The sequence below is a fragment of the Sus scrofa genome, chromosome 3 (genome assembly GCF_054392235.1).
Source record: "Sus scrofa isolate SSC_HxYL_T2T_F1_AM1 chromosome 3, Sscrofa_HxYL_maternal_Yorkshire_Landrace_v2.0, whole genome shotgun sequence".
In the NCBI taxonomy this organism is placed as follows: domain Eukaryota; kingdom Metazoa; phylum Chordata; class Mammalia; order Artiodactyla; family Suidae; genus Sus; species Sus scrofa.
In genome coordinates this window covers 118,779,540-118,803,792 of record NC_139385.1, presented here as the reverse complement: position 1 = coordinate 118,803,792, position 24,253 = coordinate 118,779,540, and the positions used below count along the sequence as shown (strand labels likewise).

Below are 24,253 nucleotides of genomic sequence, written 5' to 3'. Positions count from 1 at the left end.
GTATATCACATTTTTGTTTATCCATTCCTCTGTTAGCACACCTTGGGTTGTTTCTGCCTTTTTCCTGTTATGAATGATGCTGCAGTGAACATTGATATATAAGAGTATGTTTGAGTCTTTGTTTTTAGTTTGTTTTGGGCATATATCTGGGAGTGGAATTGCTGCGCCATATAATAATTCTATCTTTAGCTTTTTGACAAACTGCTGAACTGTATTCCATAGTGGCTGTGGTGCTAGAGTCCTTGACTCTTTTGGAACCTGGTGGACAGCTCTCACTTGTACATGTGGATACCAGTATGGAAAACTGACCCTAGGGTTGCTGAATGGGACTGTAATTCCAAACTCTCTATTTACAAATAACTTCAGAATTTTTTAAGAAAATGTTTTTTTGAAATAGCATTGCTTTTAACTGTACATTTGGGCAATCTCTGAATATGAACTTTAATGTTATCGGAGGGATGAAGCTTGGGGTGTATGGCGTCCTCCTTATTGGTAGAAGGGAGTGAAGGAATCTCAATAGTCTTGTGTGTGTGTCAGGTATTGTGCTAGGTATTTTCACACACTTAAAAAAAAATCCTATTTCATATTGTTTTCACATTCACTTTGTGAGATAAATATCATTACCTTTAGACCGAAGTTAGGAAACTGAGATAATTCTCCCCTTCCTTCACATAGTAAGCGGTAGGGTTAGGATTTGGCCCCTAGAATTTGATCAAAAGGCATTGCAGTTGACACTCCCCAGTAGGGTAGAAGGCTTAATTATTGTTTTACATTTTGTGTTTTTCTGAGATTATATTTAGTGAATTTATCCTGGCCTTTCTTAGTTTAGATAAATAGGAGATGGCTGCAATTCCTTTGAAATTTGTGTTCGGGGTTGTTGTCCTAAGTAACCAAATGTAGCAACCCATTTTTGACCAAACTAAGGACTTTGGTTATCAACAGTATTTCCTTCCATGGTTACTTGCTAAATAAACCATCAAAACCTTGAACTGAATAAGTTTAGTCATCTCTGCTTTTCAGAGTTTTTGAACAGTTACCTCACCCTTTGCAGATAGGATATCTGCCTTATTCGCTTGTAGCTTTGATAATTTTATAGAAGAAAAGTGAGAATGTGCACTGCTGGAATTTGTGTTTTCATTCTTGCCCCCCCCCCCCACTCTTTGTTTCCTTTTTTCTTTATTCTGAATACTGATATTTCTACCTTACACATATGTAATTTTTTTATGGTTTCTTGCAATTTTATTTGTTTTCAGCTTTTCAAAGTCCTTGTAAATTGAGAATGTCATTTAACACAGGTTTAAAAATTAAGACAATTTCCTACACTTTTACTTTGTAAACTCTTACAGAATGGTTTAAACATAAAAACAGAGAATCTATAAATACTTTAGCATGGATCTGTAAAATATAAGGGCTCTTAACACGTAGCCTCAAGACCTCTATCTCACCTAAGATAATTAATAAAAATTATCATTAAAAATCCAGGTAAATTATCCTAAATGTTTCATAAGTTTTTATCAGCCTATTAGTTCAAATTGAGATTAAAAAAAAAAGTTCATTGTGATAGTCTGTGATCTTAAATCTTTTAACCTATGGTCCCTCTTCCCTCTTTTTTGTTTCCTTGAAATCTCTTCACTGAACTGTAGGTTTTGCTGACTGCACAGCGGGGAGATTAACATGTATTCGGAGCCTTGAATTTGCTGTAAGTGGTGTGTGGGTCTCGAGGCTTGATCATGTTCACAGTTGACATTTTGATGGGACTACTTCCGAAGTGGTGGTGTGCTCTTCCATCAAGGGCCATGTGTTGTCTCTCTTTTTGTGATGTTAAAAGTCATTGATTATTGCTTACATTTTAATAGGGGTAGCAAACAGGTGTTTCAATTCTGTTCTTTTCCTGCTAGAAAAAATTTTCCAAACCCACTTTCTTTCCTCAGTTGTTTGCTTGAGTTTCAGTTTGTAAAGGGAAAGTAGTGGGGTATAAAATGGGCTTCATCAGAGAAACAGAACCAATTGCACATGTCCATATATGTGAGTGAGTGTATGTGGGTGTATATTACTATGTATATAGGGAGATTACTATAAGGAATTGACTCGTGTGATTGTGGGGGCTGTGGCAAGTCCAGATATTGAGTGAGGGCAGACAGAGACCTAGGAGAACCAGTGGTACAGGTCAAATTAGAAGGCAGTTTGCTGCAGAATTCTCTTTTAGTGATATTGAACATTTTTTCATTTACCTCTTGGCCATCTGTATGTCTTCTTTGGAGAAATGTCTGTTTAGGTCTTCTGCCCATTTTTCAGTTGGGTTATTTGGTTTTTGTTGTTAAATTGCATGAGTTGTTTGTTTATTTTGGAGATTAGGCTCTTGTCTATTGCATTGTTGGCAAAGATTTTCTCCCTTTCTGTGGGTTGTCTTTTTTTAAAAATGGTTTCCTTTGCTGTGCATTGATGAATAGATTAAGAGGATGTGGTACATACATGCAGTGGAATATTACTCAGCAGTAAAAAGACAGACTAATGCCGTTTGTGGCAACATGAACGGATCTAGAGACTCTCATACTAAGTGAAGTAAGCCAGAACAAAAAAGACAAGTACCATATGATATCACTTATTTGTGAAATCTAAAATATGGAACAGAAGATCCTATCTAAAAATAACAAAAAACTGAAACAGATCATGGCCAAGAAGAGCAGATTTGGAGTTGGGGGAGGGGTCATGGGGGAAGCGGGAGGGAGTGGGTTGGATGGGCATTTTGGAAGTTTTTTGCATGCAAACTGTTATATTTGGAATAGATGGGCAATGGGATCTTACTGTACAGCACAGGGAAATTGTGTGATTGGATCACTTTGTTTTGCAATAGAACTTGAAGAAACATTGTAAATCAACTATACTTTAATTAAAAAACAGATAATTTCCTCTTAGTCAGGGATCCTGGTCTTATTAGGGCTTCAGCTCATTAGATGAAGTCCACACCCATGTTGTGAATGGCAGTCTGTGTACACGGAGTCCACCAAATTAAATGTTAATCTCATCCAAAAACAGCCTTGAAGTTGAAACATAAAATTAACCATCACATGAGGGTATAATTCTGATTGTTGATGATTGACCAGTTTTCAAATAATGAATTGATAAACATCTTCCAAAAATGACTTAAAACTTTTTTTTAAATGAATAGATACATTTAAACATATTTCAAATAATTTGGTCCATCATGTTACTCTTTGGCAAATGAAACCTTCTTCAACTTGTTCTGATCTTCTAGGCTTATGGTGTTGTTACTTCTCTCCTTCCTGTTATTGATAACTTGTCTTCTTTCTTTCTGTTTATCCATCTAGCCAGAGATTTATCAGTTTTACTGATCTTCTCAAATAGCTTTTATTGACTTCCCCCCCAATTTTATTGATTTCTACTCTGATCTTTATAAACCTTTTTTTGGTTGTCTTTTTGAGGCCACACCCATGGCACACGGAGGTTCCCAGACTAGGGGTCTAATCTGGGCTGTTGCCCCCGGCCTGTGCCATAGCCACAGCAATGCCAGATCCAAGTCTCGTCTGTGACCTACACCATAGCTCATAGCAATGCCAGATCCTTAACCCACTGAGTGAGGCCAGGGATAGACCCCACAGCCTCATGGTTCCTAGTTGGATTCGTTTCTGCTGTGCCACGACGGGAACTCCACATTTCTTATTATTTTAGGTTTCATTGTCCTTTTTGCTGGCTGTTTTATTCAGAAGCTGAGTCATTGATTTGAGACTTTTCTTCTTTTCCTTTTTTTCATCTATTTCCATTTTCTTGGGCCGCTCCCACAGCATATGGAGCTTCCCAGGCTAGGGGTCGAATCAGAGCTGTAGCCACCTGCCTATGCCAGAGCCACAGCAATGCGGATCCGAGCTGTGTCTGCCACCTAACCCACAGCTCATGGCAACGCTGGATCCTTAACCCACTGAGCAAGGCCAGGGATTGAACCCGCAACTTCATGGTTTCTAGTCGGATTTGTTAACCACTGAGCCACGAGGGGAACTCCTAAATTTCTGAGGGGTTTTTTTTGTGTGTGGTTTTTTTTTTTTTTTTTTTTTTTTGTACTTTTGCCATTTCTAGGGCCGCTTCTGCTGCATATGGAGGGTTCCCAGGCCAGGGGTCTCATCAGAGCTGTAGCTGCCAGCCTACACCACAGCCACAGCAACTCGGGATCCGAGCTGTGTCTGCAACCTACAACCACAGCTCACGGCAACGCTGGATCCTTAACCACTGAGCAAGGACAGGGATCGAACCCGCAACCCATGGTTCCTAGTCGGATTCGTTAACCACTGAGCCACGATGGGAACTCCAAGACCTTTCTTCTTTTCTAGTACAGGTATTTTGCACCACAAATTTATTCCTTGATAGTGGTTAATCAACATCCCATAAATTTGGATTGTGTTTTCATTTTCATTTAGTTAAAATTTTTTGATTTTTCTTCTTATTTCCTCTTTCATTCATTGGTTATTTTGAGTTTGGTTTTTAAATATTTGGAATATTTTAAAAACAAATTGCTAATACTGACTGCTAATCTCTTGTGGCTAGAGAACATAACTTGTATGACTTGAATCCTTTAAAGGATACTGAAACTTTATATGGCCCAGAATATGGTCTATTCTGGTAAGTATTTTCTATGCATTAAGAAAATGTGTTCTGGCATTCCCGTTGTGGCTCAGAGGTTAATGAATCCAGTTAGTATCCATGAGGACATGGGTTTGATCCCTGGCTTTGCTCAGTGAGTTAAGGAACTGGCATTGCCATGAGCTGTGGTGTAGGTCTCAGACATGGCTTGGATCCTGTGTGGCTGTGGCTGTGGTGTAGGCCGGCAGCTGTAGCTCTGATTTGACCCCTGGCCTGGGAACCTCCCTGTGCCGCGAGTGCGGGCCTAAAAAGACAAAAAGAAAAAAACAGAAAAGAAAAGAAAATGTGTTCTCCTGTTGGATAAAGTGTTCTGTTAATGCCACTAGTTGATAGTGTTGTTCAAGTGTCCTATATCCTATACTGGTTTTCTTTGTACTTGTTCTGTCAATCAAAAGGTATGGTACCTGCAATTATAACTGCAAAGTACTATCTATTTCTCAAGGCTTTAAAATTTTTATTTATTTATTTAGGCCACACCCATGACATATGGAAGTTCCCAGACCAGGGCTTAAATCCAAGCCACAGCTGCAGCCACCATGGATCATTAACCCACTGAACCACAGCTCGGAACTCCAATGCTGGCTTTTAAAAATTTTTGTTTTTACTTCACATATTTGAAGCTCTGTTACCAGGTTCATAGCTGTTGAGGATTCTTCCGTCTTCTTATTGCCCCTTATCCTTAGGAAATGATGCTTTTCATCCTTGATACTATTCTCTGCTCTGAAATCTACTCTGCCTGTTATGAACACAGCTACTGCAACTTCTTTTCCAATTCATGTGAACATGTTACCTCTCTTTTCATCCTTTTGTTTTTAACCTATTTGTGTCTTTATATTTTAAGTGGGGTAAGGCAGCATAGAGTTGGGTGTTTTTATCCAGTCTGACCACCTTAGACTTTTGAGTTTAGACCATTTACATTTTTAAGCACTTATTTCTAGACCACTTCATTTAAATTTCCCAAGCTTTATGATTATTAAACTTTCCTAGAGGAGGACTTGCTCACTCTGCTTCTTAGAGTCTTCCCTTCATTCCAGCTCTTTTCTTATAGCCCCGTCTTCTCTAGGAACTTGGGGTTGGAGAGTTGGAGAATTCCTTGAATGTTTTAATGTGGTTCTTGGGGTCCAGAAGAATCCCTCCTAATCAGGGCTGTTCTAGGACATGGGGTCTTTGAGAGGCCAATGTGTGACCCTCTAACATCTTTAGAGGAGGGCGTGAGGACTGAGAGGGCAGAGTAGGTGTAGAGAGTTGTCAGTGGAACACTGAGCCTTTCTCCGTTGTTATCCAGACAGTTCGTGTCTTCCCCAGATGCCTATGACCTTCTAGGCATCACCAAAGCCATAGAGTTGATGCCACTCACCTTTCTGAGGAAGCAGTTGAGTGACTGACCATCTATTATTTTTCCATTGTGTCTTCATGATACACCCTCATCCCAGTGGTAAGCAGTTTATCAGAGGGTTTTCTCCAACTGCATGTTATTCTTGGTCCTTCGAGTGTAGCATGATTAAAATGATTTTTTTCTGGCCATCCTTTTACATTTTCAGTGATACTCTAGCATCCCTTTTAGATGGCCACCCAGGCAACTTGAGTACAAGGCCATTTTCCTCTTTTAACGGGGCTTTCAAGAGACACAGGAGGTTGTGTATATATATATACACAACCTATATATACCTATATATATATATATATATTTATCAATTTCTTTATTGTAGAATCTAAATCCTTGAATGCCTCACCCGGTCATTTCTGTGGACATCTTCACTGCTACTCCCAGAGGCCATGGCCTCTTCACTCCTGTGTCCATTGCACCTATTTTGTGATAATAGCTCATGCTTACAGCAGTGTTTCTCAACCTTGGAACTATTTATATTTTCAGCCAGATAATTTTTTCTTGTGAAGGACTGTCCTGAGTATCCTAGTATATTTAGTAGCATCCCTGGCTTCTTCCCATTAGATGTGAGCCCCTTTCCTCCAAGTCCTGATAATGACAGACATCTCCAGATTTTGCCAAATGTCCCTGGTTGGGGGGCAGAATCACCCCCAGTTAAGAACCACCAGTAAAAGAAAATCAGTTCAGCTTGGCTGCATTTGCCCTGTTTATTAATGAGGACCTTCAAAGTTCCCTTAGTTTCTGTGTCTTTCCCATCCCTTCCACTCCGGTATTGACCTTCTTTAATTTTATTTTTTGAATCCCTTTTGTCTTTTTCATCTCACTTGAAGTCTAAGGCTTTTTACTGGTCTCTCCTCTCCGCTGATGTTTTCAGTGTAATCTTTGCTTTCCCTCCTGTTCTCATGACTGTGTTTGCTTGTTTCATTTTACTTTCTCGGTGTTTATTCTGGCATCCTCCAGCCCTCGCTTACTCTGTTACTGGAAGTCTGTGTGTGCTGTCTCTTGCTGTCCGTTAGTCTCCTCGGCAGCAGCTTTTACCTCCTCATCTTTTTTGGGTCAGATAGATAATTTCCTGTGAATGAGGTTCCTGATGACAAACACTTGTCTTCCCTCACCTCTATGTGTGCACGCGTGCGTGTGTGTGTGTGTGTGTGCGTGTGTGCGCGTATAAACGCTGTCTTTTGACCTCTTCCCAGAGCTTTGTTTTTCTTTGTCCGTCCCTATGTACACATTGTCCTTGAATTCCACAGGAAAGAGCTTTTTTTTCCCTCAAATCATAGTTTGCATTTCTTATTTACTTTGGTGCATTCTGTTCTTTGGGAAGTGTGCACGCATGCTTCTGAGCAACTTGGACCATAACTGGGGGTGTGTATGATCACTTGAATTTTGTAAAGAGATGCAGACCCTGAAAGATTGGAGGTGACCTCTCAGGGGCAGCGCTGTCTCTTTTCCTGGTATTTCTTTGTCTTGGTTATAAACCTGGGCACCCTCGTCATGGGAAAAAGGGTTTGGTCATGTCAGACGGGCTTTCTGTGGGAAACATTTTATGGCCTGTTGGAGGTTCCCTTCTGTGAGGTCCCAAGCCCTTTTCTTGTGTGGAAAGGGGCTTGTGTTTTGCCAGATCCTCCCACCCACTCCGCAGGTCAAATAATGGATTTAGTAGAAATATGGAAAAGTTTAGTCCATTCTCGTGCCAAAAATTGCCACTGTGAAGGCAGACGTGTAAACAGTGTGTGACTAATCCTTTCTTTTAAGGAAAGAAGTTTTATGTAATTGTTTCCCCTCTGTTTAGGAAGATCTAGAGGTTTCCACAGATTCAGGTCTTCAGATGGCCTGCTTTTCTCCTTTTTCCCATGTCACTGGCTTAGCATCTATCAAGTATGTCACCCTCTGCTGTCCTATCGCTGAAATGGGGCTGTCGAGGGGGCTGGTGACCTACAGCCTAATCCAGTCGCCTTCTCCAATTGTTTACTTCCCTGCTTTTCCTGCAGCAATTTTCAGGTGGTTCTCTCTCCTTTCTGCCTAGAAACTTCCCTCCACTTTAGCATTTCTGGATCTATGGTACTCCTGTTTTTAATCTCCTGCTGATTTTTTTCTCCCTCTTTTCTCTTTACGTCCCCACTGGTAAGTGGGACTATCCTCCAAGACTATGCGCTTCCTTATTTTATTCTGAATCATTTTGCCTTTGAAGAATTTGGCCCTCCTTAGAACACCACTCCTCCTAAACCCAAAGGCTTTCTGTCTTGGCGCCCCAAGATCCACCCCAGATATCCACCTCTAAAATTAACGTAATTGTCTTTCTCACACACTGGCCCTTTGTTTCTGACCACCTTCACTCGACGTACCTCTTTGCCTTTACTTTCTCCCCCAGACTTGATCCAAAAATACCCCAGTCAGCCAGGCTAGAAACGTTCATCATCACTTGGCTCGTTTTCCTTTTGTCTCTCCCCCGCCCCAGCATCCTGCTCTTAATATAATCCTCAAGTCCTACTACTCCTTTTGGTAGTGACCTCTATCCAGATCTAGATTTATTCCCTTTGAATGTTGTCTAAAAATGTCTGGCCATAGGAGATGAAGATTCAGCTTATTCATTGCGCCTCTTGCTCCCCATCCTTCCTCTCAAAATCATTTCTTTGGCATTCAGAAGGTCACTGTCTCTGCAAATTCCACCAACACATTGAAACTTATGTTTCTTCTTCTAGCCACCTCATCTCTCATGGTTGTGAATGCTCCATCATGACCCTTTCTTTATTTATTTATTTAGGGCTGCACCCAGGGCATATGGAGGTTCCCAGGCGAGGGGTCAAATCAGAGCTGCAGCTGCTGGCCCACACCACAGCCACAGCAATGCAAGATCCAAGCCATGTCTGTCACCTACACCACAACCACAGCTCACGGCAACAGCGTATCCTTAATCCACAGAGTGGGGCCAGGGATCAAATCTGTGTCTTCATGGATACTAGTCGGCTTCGTTACCACTGAGCCGCAATGGGGACTCCTGGTGTCACTTCTTATGGCTTTGCTTCTTCATGAGACCATGAGACAGGGTGGCCTGTCTGTTCACGTGTCTGCCTTTGTGAGCACGTGTGTTTATTTACATCCTCACATTGGAGGAGAGTGGAAATGGAGGACAAGGAAGCACAGCTCTGTGTAATTTCCTATTTGTGATGTGTTTGTCACTTGCAGGGTAGTTACACTAGAGTAAGACATAAGTACCGTTATTCATTTCCTTTAGTTAGTGATGGCTGAGGTTTGCTACTCAAGGTCTGGAACCAGTGCTGCTGTCTTACTTGTTCATTACCTTTCTGTTAAGTTTTGGGAGAGGAGCTCATACATACCTGGGCTTTCAGCTCATTGCCTGCTGCTTCTCATTCCTTGATTCAGAGGGGAGAGATAGGGAGGACCTCAGTAGAAGGCAGAATCCCCTCCTGGTTGCCCTTATCTGGCAGGTGTTAGAACAGGAGTTAGCTCTAGCAGCTCTATGGTCTCTTGGAAGGCTGGGCTGTCTTCTTCCAAATAGGAGTGAGCCTGTACTCCTTAGCAGGTTGTGGCAGTATAGAGACAGGGTCAGCAGCATAGCTGGGGAGCGAGTTGCTCCTGAGATGAGGAGGGCTTCCCCTTTCCACAAGGCTAATGGAGAGCCTTGTGGATCTTATCAGTCACCACCAGATGTGTCCAGCTGTTCCACTCTATACTTCATCCCAAGCAGACATACTTAAAGTTCAAACCAACACTTACATCATCAAAACAAAAGTGTTTACAGTATTAAGCCTTAGGCTTTTAGTAACTTAAGTCATCCATCCAGTGACAAAGGGAATGCCCTTCCATGGCATTGCATCTGGGGAAATCTAGGCACGAGATTTATTTCCCTAGGCTTTCCTGAGACTGTAGGGTTGAAAGGGATGGATTTAAGCACTGACTGCTTAAGAGGGAAGCTCTGTTAATCCCAGCCTCTGCTATTCCTTTGTCTCTCATGGATGCCTTGTCCCGCAAAATAGCCGATCTGCTCCAACTGAAATGAATCCGATAGGCTGGATTTCTTTAAGATTCTGCTACTGCTTTTGATGAGACACTGTGTGGGTATTTTTGGTGGCTTGATGATTTCACACTCACCAGCTATGGTGAATTTCTTCCTGTTGCTCAGAGGGCAGTCTTTGGGGTCTTGTGGCACCTTATTAGCATGAGTATAGTCCAGTCAACCATTTTGCCAAGTTTTAGTATAGTCATTTGGAAATTTTTTTTTTTTCCAGTTTTAATGGCTTTAACATGTCATGGTCAATAAAATTCAAGATTACACCAAAGAGCAAGTTTCCTTCCAAAGACTCTCTTTGCTGTGAAAATGCCCTGTCCCAACAATTTTAAGAGCAAGTTTGCATCTTCCAGAATTAGTTGGTATATCTTTTTTATAGTCTTCGTTATTTGTCTGCATTAGTGAATGCTTTCAGTTCTGTCCCGCAGAAAGTGATTAAATCTGGGAGAAGGCTTATTGAGAAGTATACAGTACACGCAGCAGTAAAGAATGTCACAGAAGAGGAGAGGATTCAACCAGGAGAGTGAAAAAAAAGTAATTATGTTCAGGAGTCCTCAGAGGTCTTGATTCATGTCATTGACAAAATTATGAGATTGTCATGAATTCTTATTATTCTTGGGAATTAGTAATTATGGAGTACTTAACCTGAATAGGACAGTTTTAATCATGATGAGATATAGCATAAAATATTACATATTCACTAGAGTAGGTCATGACTGTTTTTTTCCCATCTTCATAATTTATAATTCAAAACGTTATCATTTATTTTCAGTTTTTTTTTCTGTTTTGATTTTTACAATTAATTTTTTCTTAGTGCTGTGTGGCAGAAATTCCATGGTATCAATTAGGAAAGTGAGGTTCAAAAAGATTCAGTACCTTTTTGGTGTACATCCTGTTTATGTCCTTACCTGTTCAATGAAGGTTTATGGTAGCTCTGCTTTAAGTGGTTTGATAGGAGTTCCCATCGTGGCTCAGCAGAAACGAATCTGACTGGTATCAGGTTAGGGATCTGGTGTTGCCATGGCCTGTGGTATAGGTTGCAGACTCAGCTCGGATCCCTCATTGCTATATCTGTAGTGTAGGCTGGCAACTACGGCTTCAATTCGACCCCTAGCCTGAGAACTTCCATATGCTGTGGGTGCAGCCCTAAAAAGACAAAAGACAAAAAAAAGAAAAAAAAAAAAAGAAAAAAATGTTTTGATAGCTTCCATCTGTGATGGTCTATATGTCCTTACACTTCTTGACTAGGTACCAGAGCCCTCTTTATGTTGGAGCTTTCCAAGGATAAGCTGTGTGTTCTTTTCATGTATGACTACAGTGTTTAAGGAAAAAAATTAGCCTTGCTTGGAATTTTTATGCCCCTTTCTAAGCTGAACGGATTTCTTCTTTCTGTCTTCATTGACTTTCAAAAGTCCATTATTAATTTCCTTATCCTTACTTTGCTTCTTCTCAGAGTGAAGCCCCTTTCCTCACAGAATGTGATGATTCATCACGGCCAGACCCAGGAATATGTGCTCAAGCCCAAGTATTTTTCAGCCCAGAAGGTGATTTCGGGAGAGCAGTCTACTGAAGGGTCGTTCCCTTTAAGATTCGGGCCGGATCACTTGGCGCCACCTTTTCAGTGTGAGTATGGTCCTGTCAGTCATCTTGCTAAGTTCCAGTATCGGTGTAGATGGCTTTAATGTGTCTCGGTAGATAAAATTCAAGAACCATTTTTTTTTTTTTAAACCCACACTGGTCCCTGAAGAAACTGGATGGCAACGTGGTTGCCTTATTCAGAGGAAAAGGCAGTTCTCCTGGATGTTGTTGAAAAATCTGAAGCAACCTGCCTTCAGTTCTGTGTTTGCAAGATGGCCCCGTTTCTGAGACATGCAATTTCTTGCTCTAATTTTTGATACAGTTATGTCGGACATGTTTACATTGATCAAAATAGTCTTCTTAGTGAGCTAGCCAGGATTTGGTCCTTGTGAGATGTTTGTAATGTCCTGCGTTGCTCTCTGAGGTTCCCCTACAGTGAATGTTTTTATGTTAGGAGGTCCACTGTTTCAGTGCATCAATCAGATGGTGTGGTGGTGGTGTTTTTTTTTTTTTTTTTTTTTTTTTTTTTTTTTTTTTTTTTTACTGAGTTTGCAAAGAGCTATTGTATCAGTGGCCAGCTTGGTTAATATCACACTATTTGGGAAGTTCAAGGACAAGCCCTGGCTCAAAGGGTGGGGAATGTGATGATTTGTGGTTTAGGTATTAGAGAGTGTCTGCTGGCAGCAGCTGGAGAAAATGTTCTTTAGTGAGGCGGCAGACCGTTCAAAGGGGAGAGCTGGATGCATATGCTTCTTCCAGCAGCTTCCTGTTCTGTCTCCTGTTGACTGATGGTCTGCTCCATAAGGAATGAATGAGAATGCCAGTGGTGAGGTTGAAAAAGACTGTCTTTCACCACCCAGAGGAGTGAGGATAGCTGAGAGAGAATTCTCACTACTGTTTGGCACTCCAGAAGTCTGTGTCTGTGTGGACTTGATTCCCAAGGCCCACTCCCACCTCCCAGAATTGGGCATGGAACAAAAAGAGTAGCTAATTATAAAGGTGTGTTCAATCGACTTTTCATTGTGTGAGAACTTGAGGCTGGACTCCAGAGCAGTAGTTTGAGGTGATTGATTGGCATGATGAGGGAAGAAGGGAGATATTGTATAGATCACCTCCTTGCCCTTTAGACAAGATAGCCTCCAAGTTATTTGCAACACAGTAGATGTATCCCTCTTGATTTTAAAGATCCTCTGATTTCATTGCTTACTAGGTTGTTCTTTAAAAATATTCCTGAGTATGTAACATTTTTCTAATTCTAGTCAAAAAAATTATCAAAAGAAGTACTACTTATTTCCTTGGAGGTTTGTATTTTGCATCTCTCTAAAATTAGAATGTGATGGGAAGAGTTTTTGAAAGCTTAGGATCATATGGATAGGAGATTTCTGAACCTCATGAAGGTGTCAAGAAAAGGTGGTTTGAGCATAACTAGTATCAAGCCTAGAGACTAGACTGTGGCGTGGGTTGGTTATTGACTGTAAGCTGACTGTTTGTATGTATATACATATGTGTGTATGTATATATTTTAAACTTTCAACCATTTGTTTACCTGTCCTCTGGAAGGTGAAATTATATTTTAGAAGAGCGTGAAGATAAGTTTCTTCTCTGTACTGTCCATAAATGTCCCACTCATCCTGATTAAATGTAGTTGCTCCACAGTGAGGAGCTAGTAAAGCAATTTAAAGTAACACACAATCACTCTGATGGCATTTTCTGCTCAAAATGCCAAAAGTTGGTTATTATTTAAAAAGAGGCCAAGGAACTAAATCAAACAGGTCTATAGGAAGGACCAGATAAGAGATGTGGCTCTTTTTGGCTGAGACCAGAGCTCTACTGAGGGCAGGAGGCCTAATTGGAAAGTTTTAAAAACAGATCACTTGGCAGAACTCTCTAGGATACTAAAACACCAAATTTGAGTAAGAACGACAATAGCAAGATTAAAATTAGAATCCAGGAGGTACAAGTAGTGGTGAGGACGTAAAGATATTGTCTCTCTACATCCAACTCTGCATTAGGAAAAGGAGCCCCCACGGACACTTTGCATGTAACAGAAAGGAAGGGAACATTAGTAAGGCAAGTCTGAGGGAAAACAGAAACTTAGTAATGTCACTTGCATCTTTATAAAAGAGATCACATGCAAGCAGAGTAACTTCTCATTTTGCTGAAGGATTTGAAAGTCCCACAGTAAAAGTAGATAATTCCGACTCTAGAAAAATAGAGGATAATTTGATTGGGGGGGAATGCTGTTTCTTGGGATGAAACCGAGGGGCTGGTGTGTCATAACAGTCCACTGCCAGTGCTTTTGAGAAGGTATGAGGACTAGAGAAAGCATTGAGGTTGGCAAAGAACAAATGTTTCCTCCTTTAAATAGAATAAAAAAGGTAGCCCAAACAACAAACATAAAAGCAAAAATAAACAGAGAGGACTTAAACTTACAGGTTTATATACAGCAAAGGAAACCATAAACTAAATGAAAAGATAACCTACGGACTGGGAGAAAATATTTTCAAATGATGTGACTGATTAGGAACTAATTTCCAAACTATACAAATAACTCATGCAAGTCATCAGTAACAACAACGACAAAACAACACGATTGAAAAATTGGCAGAAGACCTAAATGCACACTTCTACATAGAAGACATCCAGGTGGCCAATAGCCACATGAAAAGATGTTCATCACTAATTATAAGAGAAGTGCAAATCAAAACTACAGCGAGGTAGCACCTCACACCGGTTAGAATGGCCATCATTTAAAAATCTATAAATAACAAATCCTGGAGGGGATGTGGAGCTAAGGGAATCCTCCTCAAATTGTTGATGGAAATGTAAATTGATGCAGCCACTATGGAAAACTATTTGGCGGTTCTTCAAAAAACTGAAGATAGAGTTGCCATATGACCCAGCAATCCCACTCCTGGGCATATATCCATATAAAACTATAATTTGAAAAGGTATGTTTACCCGCTGTGTTCCTAGCAGCACTATTTACGATAGCTAAGACATGGAAATAACCTAAATGTCCATTGACAGAGGAATGTATAAATAAGATGTAGTGTATATATAAATACATACATACAACAGAATATTACTAAGCCATAAGAAAGAATGAGATAATGCCATTTGTAGCAACATGGATGGACCTAGAGATTATCACACTAAATGAAGTCAGAAAGAGAAAAACAAATACCTATGATATCACTTATATGTGGAATCTAAAATATGGCACAAATGAACCTATCTACAAAACAGAAACAGACTTACAAGCATAGACAACAGACTTGTGGTTGCCAAGAGGGAAGGGAGATGGGGGAAGGGAAGGATTGGGTGTTTGAGATTAGCAGATGAAAACTGTTATGTATAGGATGATTAAACAATAAGGTTCTACTGTATAGCACAGAGAACTACATTCGGTATCCTCTAATAAACCATAATGAAAAAGAATATGTATTTGTGTAACTGAATCACTTTGCAGTACAGCAGAAATTAACACAACATTGTAAATCAACTATGCTCAATAATAATTTTTTTAAAGGTAGCTTATAGGAACTACCTACCGGTAGGCATAATATTGATAACTTGTATACAAATGTTTATAGCAGGATTATTCGTAATGGCCAAAAAAGTGAGAATAACAAAATGTTCATCAACTCATAGTGGACAAACAAATGTAGTATATCCTGTGATTGGTTTTTCAGCCACAAAAAGGAATGTGATATATGCCACAGCAGTCGTGCAATAATGATGTCTATTTGGAGCTTTAAGCATTATGTAACTTGCTTAGCTTATGGTAGAGAGGAGGCAAGCAACCCTAGAAGTCCAGGTGAGTAAGGATTTGCTGTTGACATCTGATAAGGGAAAAGAGAATTGAAGTAGTCAGAAAAGGTTGAAAAGGTAGGTGTGATGGGTTCAGTAAAGCAGAATGTATTAAAGGGTTCAGTAAAAAGGGTTAAGTCTAGCACTGTCCACATAAAACAAAGAAGATAGTCTGTGTTTCCCTATCAAGTTGCTAGCAAAGTATACTCTGTGACGAATGAATATCTTACTGGAATTTTTCAGAGTTGTGGTGATATAACCACCATGTCTCTCCAGTGTCTACTTACTGCTTTTTCTATTTTCTACATACTACCCACTTTCTGAGTCACTTCCTAGTAACTTGGTTTCCTGGGTTGGGTATTCCCTGGTTACTGGATATCTCTAGTGATAAATTAATAACAGTGTTCTGCTTTATTCACTGGCCTTAATAAAGTTTAATTTGTATGAGTATCATCTAGACCAGAGATCTACTTTGCATTTCAAGCAAAAGGAAATGACGAGAAAGTGGGGATAGCATACTCACATCAGACAAAATAGACTTTAAAACAAAGAACATAAAGGAAAAGGAGGACACTATATAATGATAAAAGGGTTAATATAAGAGGAGGATATTACACTTGTTAATGTATATGCACCCAATATAGGAGCACCTAAATACATAAAACAAAAACTAACAAACATAAAGGGAAAAATTGATGGGAATACAGTAATTGTAGGAGACTTTATCACCCATTGACATCAATGGACAGGGTTTCCAGGCAGAAAAGTTAATAAGGCAACCGAGATTGTAATGACACAAAGAAGAGTTAGACTTCATAGGTATTTTCAGGATATAACATCCAAAAAAACAAACAAAACAAAATCAGAATATACATTCAAGTGCACATGAAACATTTTCTAGAATAGGCCACATATTAAGGACACTAAATAAACCTGAACAAATTTAAAGGGATAGAAATTATTTCAAGGATCTTCTCTGACCAGAACAACATGAAACTAAAATCAACCCCAGAAAAAGAAACAAAAAGAGTCACATGGAAACATGCTGCTAAAAAAACCAATGGGTCAATGATGAAATCAAAGACGAAATTAAAAACTACATCAAGACAAATGACAATGAAAACATAACTTTACATAATCTATGGGATACTGCAAAAGCAGTCCTATGAGGGAGAGTTCATAGCAATACAGGCCTTCCACAAAAATCAAGAAAAATCTCAACCTAAGCTAGCACTGGTAAGAGTTAGAAAAAGAACAAACAAAACCTAAAGTCAGCAGAAGGAAGGAAATAATAAAGATCCTTGGACATAAACTAGAGATAAAAAAAATAGAAAAAAAATCAATAAAAGCAAGAGCTGATATTTTGAAAGAGTAAACAAAATTGACAAACCTGGGCCAGGCTCACCAAGAAGAAGAGATAGATGACCCAAATAAACAAAGTAAGATTTTGGCTTTCATTTCTTTAAATTCAACTAAGCTAAAATCTTAAATTTCAGGAAAGGCGGACATTATCTTTTATATAATACCTTTCTAAAGTTTTAAAAAGGAATAAAAGTCAGACTTAAAAGAATTGCTAATTTATCTTCTAATGTCCTATGAGATATGAGAGAGTGATGGGTTATTGGTATTGCAAACTATGATACTGTTGAATTATAAAAAGGTAGGACAAGCCCACTTCCAATTTTTTACTATTAAATATAGCCTTTCTGCTTGGATAAGCAGCCGTGGTGATATGGGAAGCATTAGGCCAGAAGAAAATCTTATTCTGCCCTCAATGGGACTTTAGGAAACATTTTAGCACTGGATCCTCTGGTCTATGCTGATCTCTCTCAGTTCTTCCAACAGACCAATCCAACTCAACTCCTGCCTACTAGCCAGTTATGGGCTCTCTGGAATTCCTGACTCCCCCACTTGAACATAGAACAGCCTCTCACTTCCCAGGTCTGAGAGGGAAGAGAAGAATCCCATGTTCTCACAGAAGCAGCCTTGCTACCCAAGTTCCTGCAGCCAAGTTATGGCCTGACTATATTCCATTGTCCCATACTATGAAGAGCAGGGGCCCTTTGGGCACACAAAGCTTTCTCTTTTAGACTCTGGTTGAATATGCTAGATTAGCCTTTAGGGTATGTTTGCATTGACATAAAGAAGCTTAAAGTCATGCAAGTATTTCAGAGTTTGATGACAGATATCTCCCCTTGGAAAAATGTTCATGTGTCTGGAGTGAAGATTTTCTGTGATTTAGACTGATAGAATTAATATGTTACAATTAAAACTGTCTTCCTGGTTGTTCTAAGAGAGTAGTTCTGCAGAGGGTTAGAGAAGACATCAAGATTTTTGCTTTGGCAAAACAAATCTGAAGTTTAAGGGACAGGAGACAGTGTTTGGCATGGACTATTTTGCTTATTCCAGCCACTTCAACTTGGTGGGCTGGAACATTAATTAAAGGTTCTAGGTGCACAATGCCAGTTACACAGTCTTCACAGGGAGGGAGTCTGCAGTGTAGCTGAAAGTACCCACCATGGATGGAAGTTAGCTTTAGAGTAAGGAAGACCAAATTCATCCCCCACTCATTGGGCCTTTGCAAAAAAGAGGAGAAACCTTGGAATGGCAACTGAATGAAGGCAAATGTGGATGTAATAAATACAGATGAGAAGACTTCGAACCAGATTCTTTCTTTCTTTTTTTTTTTTTTTTTTTTTTTGTCTTTTTGGGATGCACTTGCAGCATATGGAGGTTTCCAGGCCAGGGGTCAAAACACAGCTGTAGCTGCCAGCCTACACCACAGCAATGTGGGATCTGAACCAAATCTGTGACCTAAACCACAGCTCATGACAATGCCAGATCCTTAACCCACTGAGCAAGGCCAGGGATCAAACCTGCATCCTCATATATGCTAGTCAGATTCATTTCTGCTGAGTCATGATGGGAATTCCTGGAGCCAGATTCTTAAATGTAGGATGAATTTTTGCTGTATGGAGATGTCCAGAGGGGGGACAATTTGAAAATGCAGGTGAAGAAGAGTATGGTCCTAAGAACCATCCTTGCTTCATTTGTGTGTTGACATTGAGGATATGAGTAGTATGAAGATCATGTGAAGAGAGAAAAAAATAAAAGGAGAAATCAAGTGTGCTGGCAATCCCAAGACTCTGAAATGCCCTCTCTTATGGTTCCTGATTATTTGGGAACCCCACTAGGGTAAAGCTCTGTAAATGGACAAAGTGGGCACTTTGGAGAGAGAATTCCGTAGATTTACATTCTTCAGCACTTGAAAGCCTTCCCTGTTTGGAGACTACCTTGAACTTGTCATGTACAGGTAAACTTGTCTTGGGGGAATGGCCCCAGGGCAGTCCAGCAGGTACTAAGTAGCAATGAAAGTTGTCCCAGCCAGAAGCTATCTTACCTGAAGCTGATGTGAACTAACAAATGATTTAGCATTTAAAAGGGAAACTGCACTCTGAAACATGGAAGACACTGATGAAAGAAATCAGAGATGAAACAGACAGATGTAAAGATATACCTCTTGGGGGAGTTCCTGTCATGGCTCAGTGGTTAACAAATCCGACTAGGAACCATGAGGTTGCGGGTTCAATCCCTGGCCTTGCTCAGTGAGTTAAGGATCCGGTGTTGTCTCAGCTGTGGTGTAGGTCGCAGACATGGCTTGGATCCCGCATTGCTGTGGCTCTGGCGTAGGCCAGCAGCTACAGCTCCAATTTGACCCCTAACCTGGGAACCTCCATATGCCGCAGGAGCGGCCCTAGAAAAGGCAAAAAGACAAAAAAAAAAAAAAAAAAAAAAAGCTATACCTCTTGGGTTGGAAGAATCAATATTGTCAAAATGTCTATACTACAACAAGGATGGACGTAGAGATTCTCATACTAAGGGAAGTTAGTGAAAGACAAACATCATATGATATCACTTATATGTGGGATCTAAAAAAAGGATACAGATGAATTTATTTGCAGAACAGAAACAGATTCACAGACTTTGAAAACAAACTTACAGTTACCTAAGGAGATGAGTGGGTAGGGGGAGGCATGGATTGGGTGTTTGGGACTGGCATTTGTACATTGAGGCGCATTGAATGATTGGCCAACAGGCACCTGCTGTATAGCACAGAGAAGTCTACTGAATATTCTGTGATAATCTATGTGGGAAAATAATCTGAAAGAGAATGGATGTATGTACATGTATAACTGAATCACTCTGTTGTAGAGCAGAAATTATCACAACATTGTATGTCAACTAAAACTTAAAAAAAAAAATAAACGGGTACCAGGTGTGACAGCAAACTTACCTTAAAAAAGGATTGATGGTTAAGTTCTGTGCTTTTTTCACTTGTGAAATTAGCAAGTTTCTGAAGCTGCTTGGTCACCTACACACAGTTTGGTGTGAGAATCAGGAACCTTGAGCCAGTTTCCCAGCCATATGGCAGTGTAGACTTTAGCACTAAGATGGCCCCAAGAAAATCATCTATTCTTTAATATCAGCAAAGTCCTTATTGGCCTAAAAGTCTAGACAGCAAAGCATTAGCATACTGGGTATAACAAGTGTTTGAGAAAGCATTCTGGTGAATGTGGGTGAACACCAGGGTTTTGTTAAGTTCAGTGTCCTTAAGAATCCAGATTCCACCGAAGGACAGAATATTATCTATTGTTGGAGAAGATCCATGTGTGATTGTGCTGTACCCACTGTGCCTCAGTTGGAGGGGTAAGGGTGGGTGATTTATTTTATCCAGTGGTTGTTTGGTCTTCTTGCCACCTGATTACTCATGCACAGTTGAAGATAGCTGGGCAGTGGTAGACATGGATTGATTATAAACATTGCCAGGAAGTTTATCCAGAAATACGAAAACAGTGGAGGAAAATCTGGAGTGATAGGATTACGTAACTTAAATTCCCCAGTGGGCAGCTTTTCATGCCAGAGAAAGAGGCTTTAATCCCAAAGGGCCCAAGATTTCATAACAAAGAAACCAATCCAAGGATATTTCTGGGTGTTGCGACTGAGTTCAAGATATTGAGAAATACTGCATGGCTCCAGTATATTCTGTGATCGTACTGTGATATTTTGAAGGAAAAGTAAAACACATGAAAATGTACAATTTTCCTGAGGGAAACTGCAAAGCAGTGTTATGGGAGGAGAAAACTTACTTTTGCAAAAAGATGATTCCTACACAGCCTTAGGATTTAAGAAACTGAGGGTTTGACTTGATTTTACTCTTAAATGGGAAAATAGCATCTAGAAAATTAATCATTACTAGAGTTGAAATGATACAGTTGATAGAAAAATACTATGCATGAGATGTAAAAGGAATTAAAACATAATGCTTTGTCTCCTTATGGGTTCATCTCTTTATAGAAAGGTCCTCTTGTTAGCTTCGAAAATAATGGCCTTGGGCTGAACCTGTATCCACTTTGTGGAGATAAAGATCTCAGTACCATTTTTGTATTATTATATGACATTTCTTAAATAAGTTTTTGTGTTGTAATTTTCTACAATTTTAGTTGTGCATTGTTTTCAATATTGACTTAGTATTAGCCTCTTATGATATTGAAGTGTCCCTAAGCCGAAAGCCACCTGCCCTTCTCTCCCTTGCTTCTCCCACACAAAAGTGGTAGAAGTTAATACATAGATGGAATATGTGGAAAACCTTTCTTTCCTATTAGGTAATTGCAATATGGTTATATATGAGTAATCCTTCTGGCAGGCAAATTTTAAATGATGAAATTTGAGTATGTACATGTATATACACACAAATATGTTCAATCATATGTATAAATGTGCGTTTAAATGTTGACTTTGGGGGGCTTCTTACATTATCCATACAGCACGTATCCGTTTGAAAAGTTCACATAGCCCTAACTGCGCTCCACTAGTTTGTTCTCTCAGGGTATCAGTTGAGCTAAATGAAAATATTTTAAGTAGGCAGTGGTTGCTCTTGAGAGAAACATCATAGTTATTTAAAAATCCCCGTATCCTAGAAACAGATTTGGAAAGCTTTGCTGAAAGCAAGCAAGCATCCATAGAGCATGTGAGAGGCTTTGGGTCGTGGATCCTTTTGGTTGATGGCCTCTGGGCTTCTTGTGTGGGATTGAGTGCCCTCCCTTAATGACGTCTGGAGCCACACTCACAGGCAGCTGTGCTGCTTGTTTTAATGATCACTGTTTAATGGCTACAGGTGCATCTCATGAGTGCAGCCGCCTGCCTCAGATCCAGCAGAAACCAAGGCTCTTCCTCCCACGTGTTCAGCTCACATTCCAAGGAAAGCTGCTGAGGCAGGCCTCTGCTCTGCTTTGCAGAGTCACAGGATAGTTCTCCATCCAAATTCTTTTAATTTATATTTTTCTCTTTGTGATTCAGTTAGATTTTTTTTTTCCTGAAGTTTCTTCCTTTAGGGGTTTTTTTTTGGTTTTTTTTTTTTTTTGTTTTTTTGTTTTTTTGTTTTTTTTTACTAGATATTTAATGGAAATGGAAGACTACTAAAGAGTGCTTGGGTTTGTTTTTGTAGAATGAGAGGCAGGCACATATATTTTTGTTAAAACTTTCCTGACTTTTTAAATTTTTTTCTTGACCTTTTCTTTTTTTATTTAAATTAAAGTGTAGTTGATTTATAATGGTGTGCCAGCTTCTGGGGTACAGAAAAGTGACTCAATCATACATGTATAGATAGATTCTTTTTTTAGAAAATATTATTTTCCATGTGGTCTATCCCAGGAGGCTGGATATAGTTCTCTGTGCTATACAGTAAGATCTTATTGTCTATCCATTCTAAATTTGCCTCACTAATCCCAAATTCCCATTCCATCCTACTCCTTCTCCCCTCCTCTTTGGCAACAAGTCTGTTCTCTGTCTGTGAGTCTGCTTCTGTTTTGTAGATAGGCTCATTTGTGCCAAATTGGAGATTCTGCATATAAATGATATCATATGGTATTTGTTTTTCTCTTTCTGATTTACTTCACTTTGTATGATAATCTCCAGTTGCATCTATGCTGCGAATGGCATTATTTCATTCTTTATGGGTAAGTAGTATTATATATATGTACTGCATCTCAACCCATTCATCTATTGATGGACATTTACGTTGTTTCCATGTCTTGGCTATTGTGAATGGTACTGCTATGAACATATGGGTGCATATAGCTATTTATATTGTAGTTTTGTCTGAATGTATAGCCAGGAATGGGATTGCTGGCCCATATGTTAGTTCTATTTTTAGTTTTCTGAGGAACCTCCATAATGTTTTCCATAGTGGTTGTATCATTTTACATTCCCACCAACAGTGGAGGAGTGTTCCCTTTTCTCCACACCCTCTACAGCATTTGTTATTTGTAGACTTTGATGATGGCCATTCTGACCAGTGTGAGGTGGCACCTCTTTGTTGTTCTGATTTGCATTTCTCTAATAATTAGTGATGTTGGGCATCTTTTCATGTGTCTACTGGCCATCCATATCTTCTTTGGAGAAATATCTATTTAGGTCTGTGCCCATTTTTTGATTGGGTTGTTTGTTTTTGTTGTTGAATTGTATGAGTTGTTTGTATATTTTGGAGATTAAGCCCTTGTTGTATCATTTGCAAATACTTTCTCCCATTTCATAGGTTGTCCTTTGTTTTTCTTTTATTAGATTCCATTGGTTTATTTTTGTTTTTCTTTCTATTGCCTTGGGAGACTGACCTAATAAAAATATTGATACAGTTTATGTCAGAGAATGTTTTGCCTGTGTTCTCTTTTAGGAGGTTTTTTTTTTTTTTTTTTTTTTTTTTTTTTTGTCTTTTTGCTATTTCTTGGGCCGCTCCCATGGCATATGGAGGTTCCCAGGCTAGGGGTCAAATTGGAGCTGTAGACGTTGGCCTATGCCAGAGCCACAGCAATGCAGGATCCAAGCCGCGTCTGCAACCTACACCACACACAGCTCGAGACAACGCCGGATCCTTAACCCACTGATCAAGGCCAGGGATTGAACCCACAACCTCATGGTTCTTAGTTGGATTCATTAACCACTGTGCCACGACGGGAACTCCTCTTTTAGGAGTTTTATGGTGTCATGTCTTATGTTTAAGTCTTTAAGTCATTTCATGTTTATTTTTGAGCATGGTGTGAGAGTGTGTTCTAGTTTCATTGATTTAGATGCTGCTGTCCAGTTTTCCTAGCATCACTTGCTGAAGAGACTGTCTTTTTCCCATTTTATAGTCTCACTTTCTTTGTCAACTATTAATTGACTTTAGGAGTCTGGGTTTATTTCTGGGCTATTTTGTTCCATTGATCTGTATGTCTGTTTTTGTACCAGTACCACACTGTTTTGATTGCTGTAGCATTGTAATATTGTCTGAAGTCTGGGAGAATTTTGCCTCCTGTTTTTTTTTCTTCAGGATTTCTTTGGCAGTTCTGGATCTTGTATGCTTCCTCATGCATTTTTGGATTATTTGTTCTAGTTCTATGAAAAATGTCTTGGATAATTTAATAGGGATCACATTAAATCTGTAGATTGCTTTGGGTAGTATGGCTATTTTAGCAGTATTGATTCTTCCTAATTCAGGAGTGTGGGCTATCTTTCTATTTCTTTGAATCCTCTTTAATTTCTTAATTAATGTTTTCTAGTTCTCAGTGTATTAGTCTTTCACTTCCTTGGTCAGGTTTATTTCCTAGGTATTTAATTTTTGGGAGTGCAATTTTAAAAGGTATTGCTTTTTTATATTCCTTTTCTAATATTTCATTGTTAGTATAGAGAACTGCAACTGATTTCTGAATGTGAATCTTGTATCCTGCTACTTTACCAAATTTGCTGATTAGCTTGAG

At 39.5% G+C, this 24,253-nt stretch overlaps 1 protein-coding gene across 50 annotated transcripts in view; it reads left to right on the top strand.

Annotated features, from left to right (window-relative positions):
* Positions 1-24,253, top strand: part of LTBP1 (latent transforming growth factor beta binding protein 1) — a 523,079-nt gene that overhangs the window by 229,263 nt on the left and 269,563 nt on the right. For all 50 annotated transcript variants that reach the window (XM_085019627.1, XM_085019610.1, XM_085019630.1 and 47 more), the window contains one exon: positions 11,524-11,693. In XM_085019627.1, the coding sequence (XP_084875753.1) occupies positions 11,524-11,693 (170 nt within the window). The remainder of the gene's footprint in view (positions 1-11,523; positions 11,694-24,253) is intronic.